Source organism: Lepus europaeus, chromosome 12 (assembly GCF_033115175.1).
Source record: "Lepus europaeus isolate LE1 chromosome 12, mLepTim1.pri, whole genome shotgun sequence".
NCBI lineage: Eukaryota > Metazoa > Chordata > Mammalia > Lagomorpha > Leporidae > Lepus > Lepus europaeus.
In genome coordinates this window covers 62373739-62392415 of record NC_084838.1, presented here as the reverse complement: position 1 = coordinate 62392415, position 18677 = coordinate 62373739, and the positions used below count along the sequence as shown (strand labels likewise).

Here is an 18677-nt window from a genome sequence, read left to right as displayed (position 1 = left end):
AGGGATAACATTAACTGTGATACCTAAGGTGTAAAAGCAATAAAAATATTTAGAGCTTTTACGTAAAGATAAAAATCACAGTTCTTATCTTTGGCACAAAAATATGTTCTCAGTGAGTCACATAACCAGATAAGGTGGTCTCTCAATTATAATAATTGTATTGCAATTTCATGTACTACCATTCATCTAAGAACACCTAAGTACTCCATGAGATAAAACTTATTAAGTCTAGCTACATCTCTCTGAGGTAGCCAGAACATTATTTTAAATGTGGTTAAGTAGATTAAAGACAGTGAGAGCGGTTAAGAAATTTCCTCATGAAGAAGTTCTGAATTAAGAATTATTGGAAGTATATCTTAGGAATATCTGTACCCCTATTCCTTACAATGGACCATCAGGCATGCATATGTGTGTGTGTGTGTATTTTCCCCCAAAAGAGAAATGAGAGATTCTCAAATCTTATTTCATTTTAAGTTTTTACTCTATCAATTTTATTAAACTGCTACAAGCATATAATTTAAAGGAAATCTTGCTTTACAAATGTTTTCAATGGATTAATTTAAAACATAAAGTGGATTTAGGAATTAAAATTGAGAACCATGAGTTTTGTTGCATGTGAAAGTCATATGACAAACTTCCTTTGTGTCCTTAAAAAAACAAAACAAAACAAAAAAACTGGCACAAACACAAACTTCAGAGAAATCAAAGATTGTCTCCTAAAAGGGAGATAAATAACAAACCGAGAGGAAGAATATATTCGTCAGGAGAATTAACAAAACAAACAAACAAACAAACAAACAAAACAGCATGACTGGGCTTATGGAGAGGAAATGAGAGATCATAATAAGAATCTTCAGTCAAGCCCTCTGGGCCTTCTGTGACACATACTTGAGATGCACTTGGTCCTTACTTTACCTCCAATGGAGAAATACAAAATAGTTATGCTTCACATAGGCTAATTAAGTATTTTATGATTTTCAGCCTCTTCCCTCCTAAGAGTGAATATGTCACTCCGAAATCAGGAAAATGAAATTTTTCACTTATAGTTTAACAAAATGAGTCCTGGAAGAATTAACAACCATTCCAGAAAGCAATGTACACCATGTCAGTTTAAGCTGAGTCCCTCCTGTCTTTCCAGCCAAATAAATTTCTCTGTGACATCCTTTGTTGTTAGTAGTGCATTTTGTTCCACACAAGATAATGGGTCTGAGATGCTACTTAAATCCACCTAAGCTTTTTTGAGGGCAGCTCTATGTTAGTAACCCACAGAACAGAGGTGAATTAAAGCTCTGATCAAGAGCTTCTGTTTAGGACAGTGCGGTGAGGTTTGCTGTGGAATGGGCTGTCACAGCACTTCTCGGAGCTGTTCACGCACAGCATTCCAGATCCTCCATGACACGCCTCCAAATGGCCTTTCCACCTTTACCTCTGATCACAGACAGATCTCCAGCCCCGCTGTTGCCTAGCTGCTTCATAAGCACAGAAAGGAACATTTGCATCTCTGGAACTTTGCTTTTTTCCCCATTCCAACCTCAAATTATGTCTTTCTTGGCATCGACCACCCACACACACCTCACTAACGTGTCTTTTATCCCAACAAAATAAATCCATTCTCTACTCATTCCTCCTCACTTATCCATTCCTCTATGTTCCACACTATAAACTGGGATTATTGGGTAGGATTGAACCACTGTACTGGAGGAATTCACCTTTGCCACTTGTCTGTCACTTGTCTTAAAATGCCTTTACATATGTGTAACTCCTTTCTAATCATGAAGTTGCCTTCCAGAGTCAAACTTTAAGATCATTCCAACATCCTATTGGACAAAAAAGTAGGAGCTTTCACTGTTTCTTCAAAGTTGAACACTGATCATGCACTTCTAACGTGCAGTCTCAGAGAACCAAGGCATTTAACCAGAAGGAATTATAAAAATAATCTCAATATTCTATCTAATAGACAAGAAAACAGAGGTGTGTGACACAGAATGAGGTACTAGTGGAACCAAGACTAACACCACCAAAGTTAGGTTTCCTTGCCATTTGCACTAAACTACACCATCACCATCCGTGGGTAGGTAGGGCACAATACCTCACAGGAATATATAAATACCAGGACATCTACCTTTCTTTTCGATTTCTTTGTATGCTGTTTGTATTGTAAACATATCAGTGTAAGTGTAAACATGAGAAATCCCGTCATATCTAAAGAGGAGTGAGCTCTGATGTGTTCAAGTTAAGATGTTCTGAATTAATCATGCTGAAATTCTAGGAAAATACTAAAAAGGAAAAAAAAAGGGTATAAGATTTTAGGCACTGTTCTCGCAATGAATGTAATCTCATTAAAAAAAATCAAGCACTTGGGTCCAGCATTGTGGCATAGTGGTAAAGTTGCTGCCTGTGACATCCCATGTGGGTGCTGGTTTGAGACCTGGCTGCTCCAATTCCAATCAAGCTCCCTGCTGATGCACCTGAGAAGGCAGTCGAAAATGACCCAAGTGTTTGGGTCCCTGCACCCATGTGGGAGACCCAGAAGAAGCACATGGCTCCTGACTTCAGCTTAGCCCAGCCTCTGTCACTGCGGCCATGTGGAAGTGAGCCAGCAGATGGAAGATTTCTCTCTCTCTCTCTCTCTCTGTCTTTCCCTCCCTCCCTCCATCCCTTTCCCTCTGTGACTCTGACTTTCAAATAAATAAATATCTTATAAAATAAATCAAACACAATTTAAACAGTAGCATGCAAAGGGTTAATTTATGCATTTTAATGTTAAAAGAGACAGAAACATAAATTTCATCATTGATATTCTGTATTGCCAGGGATATCATTAAACTATTTGTGACACAAAATGTAGAGATAATATTATTAGCACTGAATCATCACAATGCTCAAAACATACTATATACTGAATCATAGTGTGATATTGTGAACTATAGGGTTGATATTCATCCTCTAGGTCTACAACACCTAAAATCCTTGGAATCTCCAAAGTAATGAATGGCTTTTTGTACCCTAGAGAGTTTGTTAAGAGTTGGCACACCCTAAGTAGATTCAGTGTTGGGGAGTGACCACAAAGACCAAAGCAGGATTAGAGGATGGGACTTTCTGCCCTATCACCCAACTTCTCAGAATTGATGAGGGACTAAAGGTTAAGTTGGCTAATGATTTAATCAATCATGTCTGTGTAATGGAGTTTCCATAAAAACCTGCAAAGACAGGGTTCAGAGAGTTTCTGGCTAGCCAAACATGTGTAGGTAGGTTCCTGGAGGGTTGCATGCCCAGAGAGGGCATGGAAGCTCTGAGTCCTTCCCACATGCCTGTCCTATGCATCACTTCGTCTGTCCTTGATAATATCTTTTATAGTGAATAAGTAAATGTAAGTAGTGTTTCCCTGGTTTCTGTGATCTGGTCTATCAGGTTAGTCAAATCCGACAAGAGGTTTGTGTGCAATCAGAAGCACAAGCACAACAACCTGGGATTTGTGATTGGTATTGTAATGGGGGGCAGTATTATGGGGTTGATTCTTTAACCTATGGGAACTAAGAATCTATTGAGTGCTCCCTGCTGGTAGAATTGAACAGATCAGTGGACACACCGTTGTCCACTGCAGTAAGGGTAGGTTGCTTGATGTGTGGGAAACCCTCCTCCTCCTGACACACACATCTGGTCACAGAAGGATTCTTTGTTGATTGTTGAGTGAGAAAATAGGAAAGGCAGGCGTCAGCCTTGTTGAGTAGTGGGTTAATCTGTCAGCTGCAATGCCAGCATCCCATATGAGCCCAGTAAAAGTCCCAGATGCTCCACTTCTGAATCAGCAACCTGGTAATGCACCTGGGGAATCAGCAGAAAATGGCCCAAGTATTTGGGTCGCTACCACCCATGTGGGATATCTAGAAGAAGTTCAGTCTGGTCCAGCCCTGGCTGTTGTGGCCATTTGGGGAGTGAAGCAATGGGTGTAACTCTCTAACTCTTTTTAAAAAATTAAAAAAAAATTAATTAATTAATCTTGAAAAAGAAAATAGAAAAGGCCATTTTCCCTATAATCTTAGACATAGATAATCAGAGATATAAATCCATTAGAAGAAAAAAGAGCAAATCCACTCCTTCCTCATGGAATTCATCAAGGTTCATAGAAAAGTCAAAGCTTATTGTCTGATTTGAAGTATTAAATTCAGTACGTGACTCTCTTCAACAAAAAGTGACATTTCCTTTTTCTAATGAAGAAAGAATCAGAGAATACATAAAAGTTGAAAAATAATTGAAGGCCTAGTATTTCATGGTAATTTTTGTCATGGAATTCATTTTTCTAAAAGAAATATTTTATTTATTTGAAAAACAGAGACAAGGACAAAAAGACAGACAAAGATCTTCCATCTACTGCTTTACTCCCCAAGTGCTGACAACAGCCAGGATTAGGCTTGCTGGAAGCCAGGACACTGGAACTCAATCCAGGTGTCCTGAGTGGGTGATGGGACCCATCATGAGTCATCATTTCCTGCCTCCCAGGATGTACATTATCAGGAAGTTGAAACTGGCATCAGAGCTAGGGCCTGAGCTCAAACACTCTGATTTGGTATGAGGATGTCCCAAGCAACGTCTTATCCACTGTATCTAATGCCCTGTCCTAGAGTCCCTTTAAAAAATTCTTTGTATCTTCTGTGTTATCTGTTCTGTTCTGGGTCCATTGCATCTGTGTCCACAGATTTCTGTGACTATGATAATTCTATCCAACTATGTGGGTACAAAATTAATGAAAAGATAATCTGGTTTTGGGGCAAAATATTTAGAAATTCATGCAATTTTTCCTAATATACATTTCCATGAACTTTTTGAAGACCACTTTTAAATTTTTCTAAAAAAAATGTACAAGTCATGACTCACACAAATACAAAGCAAGCATATTACTTTATACTTTGTGTGTCTTTGCGGGTGTCATACACTTCATAATTACAACTTTAGGAACATGGTGATTCTTCCTACCTTGCCCACCTTCCCACCCATACTCCAACCCCTCTTCCTCCCCCCTTTCTTATTCCCACTCTTATTTTTTTACTGAGATCAATTTTCAGTTGACTTCATACATACATGATTAATTCTATGTTAAGTAAAGAGTTCAACAAGTAGTATGAAAAAACTGTTTCTCAATAGTCAAGACAAGGGCTGTTCAAATCATTGCTTCTCAAAATGTCAATTTCACTTCTATGGATTCCCTTTTAGGTGCTCTAATAGTTAACATAGGTTAGGGAGAACACGGTATTTGTCCCTTTGGAACTGGCTTATTTCTCTAAGGTATCTTATTTTGAGAAATTTTCAGTCTCCTTTGCTTCAAATATTGTTTCTGTTCCTTTTGCTCTTCTCCCTCCTGTGTACCCATCACATATCATGTTTTTTTCTCTTTTAATTATAATTTTGGAAGTTTCTTTTGACATATATTCAGGATCATTGATTGTCTCTTTAGCCATGTCCAGTCTACTGATGAGCTGATTATAGGCATTCTTCATCTCTGTTATAGCATTATTTCCAGAATTTTTAAATTGTTTGATCTCTTTGTTAACATTGCCCACTCATTTTCATATTTGTTCACTTATTCCAGTAGAACACCTAGCATATTTATCAAAATTATTTTAAATTCTTAATCTGGTAGTTCCAAAATCTCTGTCTTGTCTGAATCTAGTTCTGTTTTTAACTTTTAGTATGTCCTGTCATTCTCTGTTGAAGGCTGGAAAATAACTTAAACACATAGGTCTTTAGTTTGAGTGTGAGTTAGATGCTGCAACTGGATGTAAGAAACTACAATTTCCTTTAATATTCTTGTTTTTGTCTATTATATTGCCTTTAGATTTTTTAGACACTCTTTAAATAGCTCCAGAACTTTGCAGTTCTTTTTGCCATTGTCTCCTTCTTATACAGTAACTATATTAATGTAGTAATAAGATGTGAAAGGAGAAGTGTTCCATAGTTCAAAATTAGGTCTGATTTGGGTATTTTCTTCCCCTCAGTATTATTAGCATTTGATAAAACCTTACTCTGTTGGGCTCTGATAAAAGTCTCCCTTAAGGGCAGACCCTATAAAAAGAGAGAGAGAGAGAGAGGTCTAAGTGTAATTCAGAGCTTCCCTCCTCCTACCAGAAGCATCAGGGTTAATGTGAACTCAGTAGGTTTTCTGATGGTAAAACTTAAGAAATTGCAGTGTCCCCTTGAGACTGGATTCCCTTTGGAACTTTTAACTCAACAACTGTTCACACTGAATATCTAGCAATTAATCTGTTACCATTTAATATGTTCCTATTGACATTGGCTTCTCTTCAGGGTCTTTTGTTTCTGAGCCTCAATTCCAGGTAAGCTATGATTCTCTATATTTACCTATCTCTCTTCAAGGGATGCAATTTGTCCTGTGACCTCATTACTCAGACCAATCTAAAAATGGTTGTTGATTTTCAATTTATTCAGTTTTCCTTCTTTTTGCAAAAAGAGGAATGACAAATTCTATGCATTTCAGGCAGGAAACATAATAAGACTAATAATCAACTTCATCACAAATTTTATGTGACAATGACATTATACTTAATAGATAGATAAATATTTAATTCATTTCTCTAAGTACATGGCACATAAGAAGTCTCTGATAAAGCCTGATAATACCTCTCAGCTTTTAAAAATGGTGTTGGCTGAATAAGTCATTAGACTGAAAAGTCAGTGTTTTATCTGTGAATGTTGTAATGTGGCAGGTATTTTTATTGGATGTTATTCAGTTCATTGCACCAAATTATAGAGAGTTAGATCACTACATACAGATGATGCGACTCTCTTGTCTGGAAAGTCCCACCCAAAGATTCAAAATGAAAATATTTAGTCAGTACTTAAGCATCACATGCAAAACACAATAAAATAAATAGTAAAGCATTTCATATATTACCAAATGTATAATATTTGTGAGTAATTTCAGTAAGATGCTAGTGCCTCTGTTATATTTTCTATGTTGAAGGAACATTTTGTAGAGTACCCTTCCTAGGAAAATGAGTTGACATATGAAACATGAACACATGAAATATGTGGCTTATAGGAGGCAACTGAATAAATTTAACACTTATTCCTAGTGTCTGTTCTGAAACCTAACTGAGGCCAAGTTAAAATATAATTTCAAATCAAATGAATGCTGAAAAGCAATGTGACCATTTAATAAGTTGCCTATATGGAACATTCAGTAATGTCAACAGTGTATCTCTAACTATATTCTAAGCTATTCAATTTATATTTGAATATTATTATCTAAATTTGGTTATGTTATTGGTATTTTCCCTACTTTTTATAATGTTCAAATTATAGGGAGTGTTATTTATAAGTGTCATCCATTGCAAGCATAATGTTTTCCACTAGTAACAAATGAATCATCTTTCATTTCTTTAATGTAAGCAATTCTATTCTCTCCTAGAGGAAAGAAAGGTTGTCCTGGGGATGCAGATGACCTCCTCAATATTCACTTTGAGTTGCCTTGGGCATTTTTTATGCCCATCAATAAATATATTACTTACTCCACTTGTTTCTTTTTAGAAACTGCAAAGCAATGTATCACTGAAGTAGCATTCCATAGCCACAGTAGTTCAGAATCCATCTTCCCAATTTATATACAATAGAAAGATCTTTAGACTATTGTTACTTAGAGTGTGACCCATATAAAAACACCATTGGTGTAGTAATTATTCATGCTGTTTAACAAATATCCCCAAATCTAGCAATTTAAAACAATCTACACATAGTGTCCACAGCTCCGGTGAGTCAAGAGCTAGGTCCCTCTGGTTTGCAACCTCTCAGAAGTCTGCCATCCAGATGGCAGTTGAAACTGCACCATCTAAGGAGCGAGTCAGAAAAGATTTTCCAACTTCACTCTTGTGGCCAGTAGCATGTTGCTGGCAGTTGTAGGTCTTTGCTAACTGTTGTCAGGACATCTTAGTCTCTTACACTGTAGACCTCATAATAGGGAGTCCATAGCATGGCAGATGGCTTCTCTCAGAGATCATGAGAAAGTGTGCCCAAGGCAGAAGTCACAATCTTTCAGTGACTTTTTCTCAGAAGAGACATCTCACTGCTTTTGCCAAATCCTATTTCGTAGAAATAAATCAATAAGCCTGATCTATACTCAAGAGCAAGGAATCACATGAGGACAAATATACTAAGAGGCTTCCTACAACTTGTGAATTGAGTCTTAATTTTAACAAGATTCCTAAATGATCCATATGTATATTCAAGGTTAAAAGTCTGTTCTGGGAACAGGAGCCATGGCTTTTATCTTGTGGCAGAGATTACTTCTTCACTTACCTTTTTTTTTTTTTGCAGTTGATTAACTTTCTACAAAGAACAAAAATCATTGTTCCTTGTAAACCAGTTCTCTATTCAACAAACAGGAAAATATTTTAGATTAATGAAGCAACACTTGTGTGAAGATGAGAGAATGGAAATAGAACTAAGGACATGAGGAAGAAGGAGGGGATATAATGACTATGATAAACAGTTCTAATGACAGCATCAAGAAATTACTGAAAGAGAAGATTAACCATTTGGGTGGAGAGAAAGGTCAGAAACTATGTTAAGAGGTGGGAGGGAGTTTAGAGTTCTATTTCCTCAACAACTTTAAATGCATTGCTGAATTTCTGTACCATGATTTAGTCTTCATGTGAAAATACATTTTCAATTCTAAATTGGAAAAATGTTTATGTATAACATTTATTATAAATTAATAGAAATACTTCTTGTCAGGTTGATGTACTATGTGTTTAAGAGTCTTGCTTCCAAAATGAGGAGTTCACTTGGTTGTTAAATCATTGCAGAGGAATCCATGCTCCGACGATTTATAGTCTGTTGCGTTAGCCAAAATCATACTTTACATATGCATAGGGAAAGTACTTCAGGAAACAAGTACTATATTAGAAAATAAGAAAGAAACAGTTATCACAGTCATCGAAATATCAATTTGGCCTAGAACCTGGTGGAATAATATGGAAAAGCTGTATGTCTTACTTTGGTAATCTGAAGACTCTCCAGAAGTAATTGTACACATCTCACAAGCAGACCTGGTGGCAGGAATTAGATTCAAAGGAGTCACAGGTACCAGATGCAGCTTCTTATTTTATCAAAACATCATATATCAGTCAGCTGTGCTGATGGTGGTATTTTTATGAATGTACTTTAGTCTTCAGGGAAATTACTCTTTAGAACTTTTAGGGAAAAAGTGAACAGTTTTAGATGTTGTTCAGTTCCATACAGAAACATGAGTGGATGAAGAGAAAGCTGACTAATATAAAAATGGAATGCTCTATCAACCAATAAGAAACAAATTTTGTTGTAAATATTGAACTAACAGAGAGTGATGGGAAGCTTTGGGGGCAGGAATAACACTGATTTGTATCTGGCCACAGGCTTTTCTCAGAGACCAATCCAAACCCATACAGTGATGGCAACGTGTCACAGAATCCTCTCAGCAAAGGGAAAATAACATCCTATTGATTATCTGAGAAAACAGAGGAGTGCTTTATAAATGTAGCTATTAATACACTTGCTGGGAATCGGTGGAGATGGTGAAGTTGAAGAGGGAGCAGATTTGGACCTGAGGCGGTTCTGCAAAGGGAACATGCAGATAAACTGGAATAACCTGCCAGGAAAACCATATACCAAATGCCTAGTTCTTCAGTTCATACAGATGCTTTAATTTGTGTGGGGTGTGTGTGTATGTGTGCTTGGAAATAAATATGGCTGCAAAAGAGATCTTATGAGAATTAACTCTCCTGTACCAACTACAAGTTTGGAAGAAAGTGCTGATTTGCTTTTCCTAACTAGAAACTAGGATTAGATTAAAAAGTGAGGCTAATCTTTTATTTTCTCCCTCATTCATGTATGAGATTATGGACTTGCAAAGGCTGCTTTCTCCCTTCTAATTCATGTTCCAGCTGGCACTACATTTGGGATTTACAATATGGGTACTGAGGATTTTACAATAGGAATGCATAACTAGGAGATTTCCTTCTTTTATCTCTTTACTTGGCTTTCATAAATCAAAGAATGAACAAAGTGTGGTGGACTTTATGAAAGTTATGACTATATGCTTCTATCCAAGCCTCCAGGATGACAAGATACAGTGATACGTTCCTGTTTGGAAGACACATTCAGTAGTTCATGTGGACATTCCAGTTAACTTACAAACAAAGCCAAAGATTGTATATATGTTTGTCTTGGTACAGAAATATGACTTTTATTTAATTCCAAATAATGAGAGATAATCATTACTACCATACAATTTCTGAAAACGTCATTAAAATTTATACAGGATTTAATTTTCTGGCTTTAGCAATGGATTTTTACCAGCTATGTCTTTTGCTGGAACAACTGAGATGCAAAATTGATTGTTCTGTATGTTATAGTTTGAATAATGTTCTCATAGCAAAAGCAATTTAGTAATCAAATAGCTACAGGAATAACAACTAACTAGAGTGGTGTGAGAATGGAAGGAAATTCTGGGGTGATTTGATCTGCAGCATCTTCTTATCAAGTAGCATCTGAAATTAAGACTCAATATGGAATAAACGAAAGTATACCAGGAAAAAGTAGTATTTAATAAAAATATTGTGTGTTGGATGCCTTAGTTGAGCTAAGTTTTCGTTATTGAGTGGAATTTATCTTTGTTCACATGACATTGCCTCGTCCATTGAGTCCTGTGGTTCACTGGCACTAGAAATAAGCCCTCATGATTTTTCTTCAAGTGTGAGAGTAATTCAGAAAATTCCTAGAAAGGAGGAATTAAAATACAAATTTATTTGGTGCACAGTTTTGTTTTGTTTTTTTTTTAATCCTATGCACAGTTTTTTTAATGGAATTTTTTGGCAACTTTTTGAAGACCCCTTCATACATATGGAATTTAAAAAAATATTTTGCACTGAAATAAACTAATCTATTAATTCAATTTTCTATTAACTTTTGATGTGCCCTTACACAACAAAATTGAGGTCCTGTATACTAAGCCATTTTGTCCAATGGTCACAGAGGCAGATAATGGCAGTGGCATAGCAGATTCCTGTACTACATTTCTTGTGTAACACCACAAAAGATGTCAATTTAATCAACCATTCCCTAAGCAATTGATAATTTGACTACATTCTTTCTTAAATTCTTTTGTGCCAATTCATAGCTTTTGTGCGTTCTTGCAGCATTAACCTGACAGGGTAAAGAAAACAGATTTGAAAGTTTACTATGAAGAATTTTCTCTTTCAGTATCCCTCATTTCAAGTTCTACCATAGACCCAGTTCATCAATAGTCAAAAAAATATGTGAAATTTCAGCATTCTCTCTAGAGTGCCAAGACCCTTTGCTGCCACCATTCCATAGCAGAAGAGATTATGGTAAAGAAGAATCCAGTGGGAAAAAAACTGAAGACCAGAGTTGGGCTGGGAAGGGAAGAGGAAAGGAAATTTTTTGTATCTTTTTGGTTCAATAGGTTCAAACTTCATCTTTTTTTTTTTTCTTTCTGGATTCCTATTGTGTTTGTTCCGTTTCTTCAATTCATTTCACCAAGTGTTTACAGAACAACTGTGCTGTGCTAGAACCAGTTATCACCTCTGAACAAACAGAATAATATTTAGAGTGTGACTCACTCCTCGAAGTCCACTTCTTTTAGACACTACTCCTACTCTATAATTTTAAGCTAGGAATAACATTATGCCAGTTACTCCGTGTTTGACTCCTTTGAAGATATAGAAATTAGATTATATGCTGGGAATGCATCGATGCTGAAATTTTGTTTCCTGCCTTTCAAGTCACATATCAGTAACCCATATAAAAACTTGTGGGTTCCAATCTGAAGCAAAGCTTGTAATTGAGCCATTAAACAGATACTAATTGAGAACCTATGATATGGCAAGGCCTCTTCTAAGGCTTGGCACAGAGGGATGAATAAAACAGACCTAATCTCCTGGGCCTTCAGGCTCATGGAGGAGGAAGAAAACAGTAAGCAAACAAATAATAAGCAGGGTGATGATTTCAACTAGTCATAAGTATTATAAGGAAACAATGGAAACGGAAATGTAATAATAAAATGGGTGGGAGCCCTGGAGAGCATAACTGATCAGGAATTAGCTCTACAAAGAGGTGACATTTAAACTCAGGCCCTGAGGAGGGTGCCAACACCCAATATCCTTAGAGTAAAATGATGAGAACTTTGTAGGTGCTGACTGTAGGAACTCCATGGTTGCCTGCCCACAGAGCAATGCCACTGTGTTCTCCACTGATGGTCACACTTCAAAAAGACGGGAAGGAATAATAGTGCAGAAAGGCAGGACAGCTGCAGCAGACAGAAGGGACATTGTGACTGAGCTCTGTGGTGGATTGCTCATACTTTCAAGGTTCATGGCAGTGTAACCGCACCTTAGTTCTTGGAGGAAGCAGCACACCGCAGGTGAGAGCTCTCTGTGCCTGGAGCTCCCGGTAATGGGCTGGTGGCTGTGTGAACCGGCTTGCCCAGCGCTCCCACAGTGGGAAGCTGTTTACTCTCTCTGTGGAGGACACAGTTAACATCTATAATCATTATCAGCCAGATCAACCCGTTCTAACCAACTTGGTTTTGTCCTTTTCCCCTCAACAATGGTTCAATTGCCTGGGAATGTTTTGCTTTCAAAAGAAAAATGCTTTCTTATTTAAATAAATCATTTCATGGTCAAAGGAAGCTTTGTTACTTCCTAGTCTGTTCCCGCTTTTATTCTTATTGCTCAATAAGATTGAAAAATTTGTATTTGATGCAGTCACTGTGTCAGACAAAAATGCTGACAAAAAATTTACTGTAAGTATGTTTTAACCCCTGAGTGACACAGTTGCTAGGAATTTATGTTATTATTGTATTGAGAGCTGAGCTTCCACACATCCTAAAATTAAGACTATTCGTAAAAATCAGTCATCACTTAGGACAAACCTTAAGATATGGAAGATGTGTTAAGGTGTGGTTTCTCTGTTTTAGGTGTTTACTGCTTAGCTGGAGAAAAGGCTAAAAGACACAATAGTTGCTAACACACAGTGCTAACACACAGTCGAACAAAATTAAGATTTACTGTGAGATACAAACTCAAAATACTACAAAGGTTAAATGGACCAGTAGAGAAGGCAGGAGTCAGCAAGCAGTGCTTAAATTAGGAAGACAGGATATGAGGAATGGAGAGGATTTGGAGAGGAAGACAGTGAAGGTTTTCAAGGGAGGGCAATACCCAGGGATGGACATGAACCAGAGCATTTTCCTGCAACAGGGTGGGGATGTGAACAAGTGGAGCTCTTATGAAGTGGTCAAACTGATGTTCTGTCTTGCTGGTTCTGGGCACAGCAAGTTTTATCAGCTACAGATGTCTTCTGAAGAATTTGCTAAGAATGTTACTTCAATTGATTTTCTAGGCTCGTCAGTGAAACTAGGCAAATTGTTGGTGTAATATTTTTTAACTTGAACAGTGTCTTGTTGACTCATGGTGTGTGTGTGTGTGGATGAAATTGAGCATGAAGACTTCCAGAAAGCTTCCTCTCTCAACACAAGATCACTGCCAGATCATAGAGACAGCATCACAAATAGTGAAAAATCTCAGGATATACCAAATTCACATCCTTCTGTTGATGGCCATTTCAGAAAAAAAATAATTTTCGCCATTATCATCTATGCAATTTAGTTTTGGTACTCTTCTCTGAGAAGATCACTAAAGTCACTTTAATATTCCAGTAAAATGAAGGTTTTACAATTTTACTTCATGTTTTTTGTTTTTAACTTAAAATTTTTGAAACCTGTAATCTTGCATCTATGGAGCCATTATCAGAGATCGCAACTCTGCTAATGTTTGCTCATCATGCTTATTCAATTCCAAAGTTTGCCTTCAGTTATGGATTAACTCCCCAACAGGAAACATTTTTACAATATGAATGCATACTTTTGAACACAATGGGCTCTTTTTTCCCTTATGGCTTGAGTCACCAAGAATGAGTGCCTTTGATAATCTAGAAACCCACAACTTTGAATTAACCCTGGATCTTAAAGAGAAAATTAGCATTGCCCAGCCTCTTGGGTTAATACCCAATCAGAGGAGCAAGAATCCATTTTCAAAATATAATGCATGTGAGTAGGACCTCTAGTGGCCACACAAGTCCCTGTCTCCCTTTCTGAGCACAGGACTTCAGTACCAACAAGAAACTGGACAATTACGGGAGATCTTACTTTTCTGTGGGTTGCGGGTGTCTATAGAAAGTGGAGAAGAATGATAATACATGTAGTACAGTATTATTCAATTTCATTAATGAATATTGAAATTTTATAATGGTATCTGTCACATTATCACTCAATAGACACTCCTATAATGCCAGTGATGAGCCATAATTTCTACACTTTCCTCTTCTCACCTCTTCTTCATACACATATTCTCATGTAAACATGGATTAACTATTAATCTGGCCATAGACAGATCGAATTTCTTGACAGAGAACCCACCATTCAATATGACATTTTCAGGCATCTTGATTAGGATCAGAGATGCTGTGGAAGCTGTATTGATTCTCTTGGAGCCTGATGCATCTGGCAGGAAGTGGGTTCTCTAATTATGATCCAAACCATGGGTCAGCAATTCACAAAAAGATCCTAAAATCAGGTGCAACTGCATTTTATTACTTTAAATTGTGGACTGCATGAAATAGAATCCAAATGAATCGGAAGTATTTTTCAAGAATGCATAATAACTGGCACATCTTTCCTCTCTCTCCCTTCTCTGCAGGTTAACCTCAGAGCCACAGATGTCAGGCTCATGCGCCAGTTGCTTGTTATCAATGACAGCATTGAGTCCTTCAAGTGGATGATTGAGGAGAAAGCCACCATTACCAGCCGCGGCAGCAGCCTCAGTGGCAGCCTGTGCAGTTTATTGGAGAGTCAAAGCACCTCCTTACGTGGCAGCTACAACAGTCTGCATGATGGCAGTGATGGGATGGACGGCATCTCTGTGGGGAGCTACCTGGACACTTTAGCAGATGATGTACCAGGCCATCAGACCCCTTCAGACTTGGACCAGTTCAGTGACAGCTCCATAATAGAGGACTCACAGGCACTGCACAAGCATCCCAAATTGGCTTCTGAGTACTACTGCTTTGGCTAATGACCCAGTTTTCTGCATGAGACTGGTGTGCAATTAACTTGTATTTATCCTTCTTCTCTGCTGCTGTATTTTTGATGTGATTTTTTTTAATGAGACAACCTTTTTTAAAGAAGCTTATTTTGAAACTGCTTGCTGGTGTTTTTGTTGCTCCTAATATTTCTCATCTGTACTGATTTATTTTTCTCTGTTATACTTCTTTTTTATTTATTATAAAAATTTTCTCCCTTCTTTTACAATGGCACAAACAAGCAGGGGGAAAAATAAGCAATAATTATGGTTTTCTGAGCAAGGGGTCAGGGATTACAGAAAAAAATCTTTGCTAAATTTTACAATAAACTGAAGTTCAAAAGCAATGTATTTTGTTGCTTGTGTTCTTAAATGATTAAAGATTTCATCTTCTAGAGGATATTGAGTTCTATTACTTTTGTTTTTGTGTTAGGCTGAAGAAAATGCTTGAGACTAAATAAGACATGGTTCTGGGCCACAGTGTCTGAGTATATAATCAACAATACTGTTAGTTATACAGTTTTACATGCCAAACATTTGCAAAGATCCAACTATGTGCAATCTCTGTAACTACCCTTAAGTTGATGGTGCACGTTAGCATTTTGTCATCAATAAGTCTAGTCCAAACTGTAGATTTGTGTGATAATGGTATTATTCTTCCAAATTTTAAAAGACAGTTGAGAATATATATGAAAGTGATTGAAGACAAAAATGTCTTAAATTTAATTGTATTTTGAAATTTTCCTGAAATTTGCTGTATGCATCTTGTAATAATGATAGGATGTATAACCACATTGATACACACATACAAGTATAGAGAGATGGAGATAGATGGAGGGAGAGAGAGAAAGAGAGAGAGAGAGAGAGAGAGAGAGAGAGAGAGAGAGAGGAGGAGGAGGAGGAGGAGCTTATAGTTGGGGAGTAGAACACCTCATTAATGAAGCCCAATATGCTATTCTTTCATGCTAGGATACATAAATAATTTGTTAGCTTCCTGAAATGTCTCTTAGAAATATTATAACTCATAACTCATGACATGAGCAAATATTTAGTTTTGATGCGATGTTAGTAATCATCTACATTTCTTTTGATTCCTAGTGTGAGAATCTAATTAAAACTTCAAACTCTTTGTAATGATACACTTTTCTGCATTAATACTTTATAATATAAATCAAAAAGCCCTCCTATTTATAAATACTTGTATTCAAGAAATTATTACCCCCAAATGACCTTAGTGGCCAGGGCTGGGCCAGACTGAAGCCCGGAGTCTGGAGCTTCTTCTGGGTACCACGCAAGTACAGGAGCCCAAGAACTTAGGCCATCTTGTGCCGCTTTCGCAGGTGCATTAATGGGAATCTGGACCAGAAGTGGAGCAGCCAAGTCTCAAACTGACACCCATATGGGATCCCTATATTGCTGGCAGAGGCCTAACCTGCTGCACCACAGTGCTGGCCCCTAAATTCATTATTTATAAAATATATTATTCAATTTCTATTAAAATCTACCAGGACCTGTAATTTATACATCTTTTCCCTTAAATTGCTTGATATATTCCTCAACACAAAAATTCCACCAAATGAGAATTTTCGCCAGTCGATGTTTGAAAAAACAGAGACATAGAAGAAAGATAACTGCTACAAATCCTACAGAAATATCAAAACTAGGATTTTAACTTGAGTATGTCTTACTCCTAACAATAATATTCAATAACTTCTTTGGTAGCTATGATATTAAATATTAAAATATGGATGAAAAGGGAAATATGTGTCATGATAAAACAAAAAAAGAAACTGTAACGAACCATATTCCCTCCAATCAGTGGTCTCCATGTTTTCCAGTACTGAGCTTGCTGCGCCTGCTCTTGAAATCACATGTCCAGAGTCAGGTTTTTTGTTTAAGATTTTTAAAAATTTTATTTAAGGAATACTAGTTTCATGTATTCCTACATACAGATTCAGTATCATAGATGATACTTTCTGCCCTACCCTCCCTCCCACTAACACTGCAACTCTCCTCCCCTCCTCCCTCTCCTATTCCCACTCTTAATTTTTACAAAGATTTATTTTCAGTTAACTTTATACTCATAAGGTTAACCATATACTATGCAAAGAGTTCAACAAATAGTATGAAGAAAAAAACACTCTTTCTCAACAGTAGAGACAAGGGCTGTAAACAATTGTCAAATCTCAAAAATGTCAGTTTCACTCCAATATATTACCTTTTAGGTACTCTATTTGTTACCCCAGATGAGGGAGAACATGGTATCTGTCTTTTTGGTACCGGCTTATTTCACTAAGTATAATAAAGTCAATTTTATGCTTACAAGTGAATCAGGGAGTGCCCACTCTTCAACCTTCCCAATTAATTGCCACACCCCTTTCTTCATACTTTTACTATCAATCTAGTACAGATGATTTAGTTTATTGTTTTACTTGGTTTTAATCTAGAATTAAACTAAGCTATTTTTAACACAGATAATTTACCAGAGTAAAATTCAAAAATACACACCACGATGAATCACAGAAAACATACTAAGAACCAAAACTGATGAATTACAAACAAGGTAATAAAATATGTGACCATGTCTGCAGCATTTGCAAGGCAAATATCCTTAACAGAGAAGTGGACAGTCAATAAGAGTATATTTATGAAATGAAACTTCTAACTCCTTTAAAACCCAAAGTTGCCTAGGAAAATCCATGCCAATGAAAGATGGTTTCTGTTCTCAGATCACAGTCCTAGATTTTGGATTCAATAGAGGGTAGTTTTTTTATATCCTCTTTTTCCAAAAGGCTTCCCATGCTATCTCTCCACCTCATAACATCTATAAATTTTCCCTCTACAGAAAGGAAATTAGAAAAGCATAAGAATATAACATGGGAGAAAGGTGTAGAATAGTTTCATTTATGCATTGTATTTTAAGGAACCTATAGTGAACATTGACAGAACATTTGAAAATTTTTCTTAGCTTTATGAGTTTCAGTATTTTATATTTATTCAATTTTGTAAAAGATAGAAAATATAAATTACATGATTTAAATATACAAATGGTCTTCCAAAAGTTCATGGAAGGGACTGGCACTGTGGCATAGAAGGTTAGGCCTCCACCTGCAGTGCTGGCATCCCATATGGGTCCGAGTTCTAGTCCCAGCTACTCTGCTTCTGATCCAGCTCCCTCCTAATGCTCCTGGGAAAGCAGCAGAGGATGGCCCAAGTTCTTGGGTCCCTTCATCCACATGGAACACCCAGAGGAATCTCCTTGCTCCTAGCTGCTGCTGATCAGCCCAGCTCTGCACATTGCAGCCATCTGGGGAGTGAACCAGCAGATAGAAGATTCTCTCTCTCTTTCTCTCTCTCTCTTTGTTCTTTCACTTTTTCTCCCTTCTTCTCTCTCTGTATTTCTGCCTTTTAAATACATAAACAATTCTTTTAAAATAAAAGATGTAAATTTAAAAAGTTCATGGAAGATATATTAGGAAAAAATGTAAAAATTTCTGAATTTTGTTGCACCAAAACAAATTTCTCTTT

The 18677-nt window shown here is 36.9% G+C and overlaps 1 protein-coding gene across 1 annotated transcript in view; it reads left to right on the top strand.

Moving 5' to 3' along the window:
- Nucleotides 1-15563, top strand: part of LURAP1L (leucine rich adaptor protein 1 like) — a 45863-nt gene extending 30300 nt beyond the window's left edge. Inside the window, exon 2 of the mRNA XM_062207043.1 lies at nt 14769-15563. Within this exon, the coding sequence (XP_062063027.1) occupies nt 14769-15143 (375 nt within the window). The 3' untranslated portion in view covers nt 15144-15563. The remainder of the gene's footprint in view (nt 1-14768) is intronic.
- Nucleotides 15564-18677: the final 3114 nt, after the last annotated feature.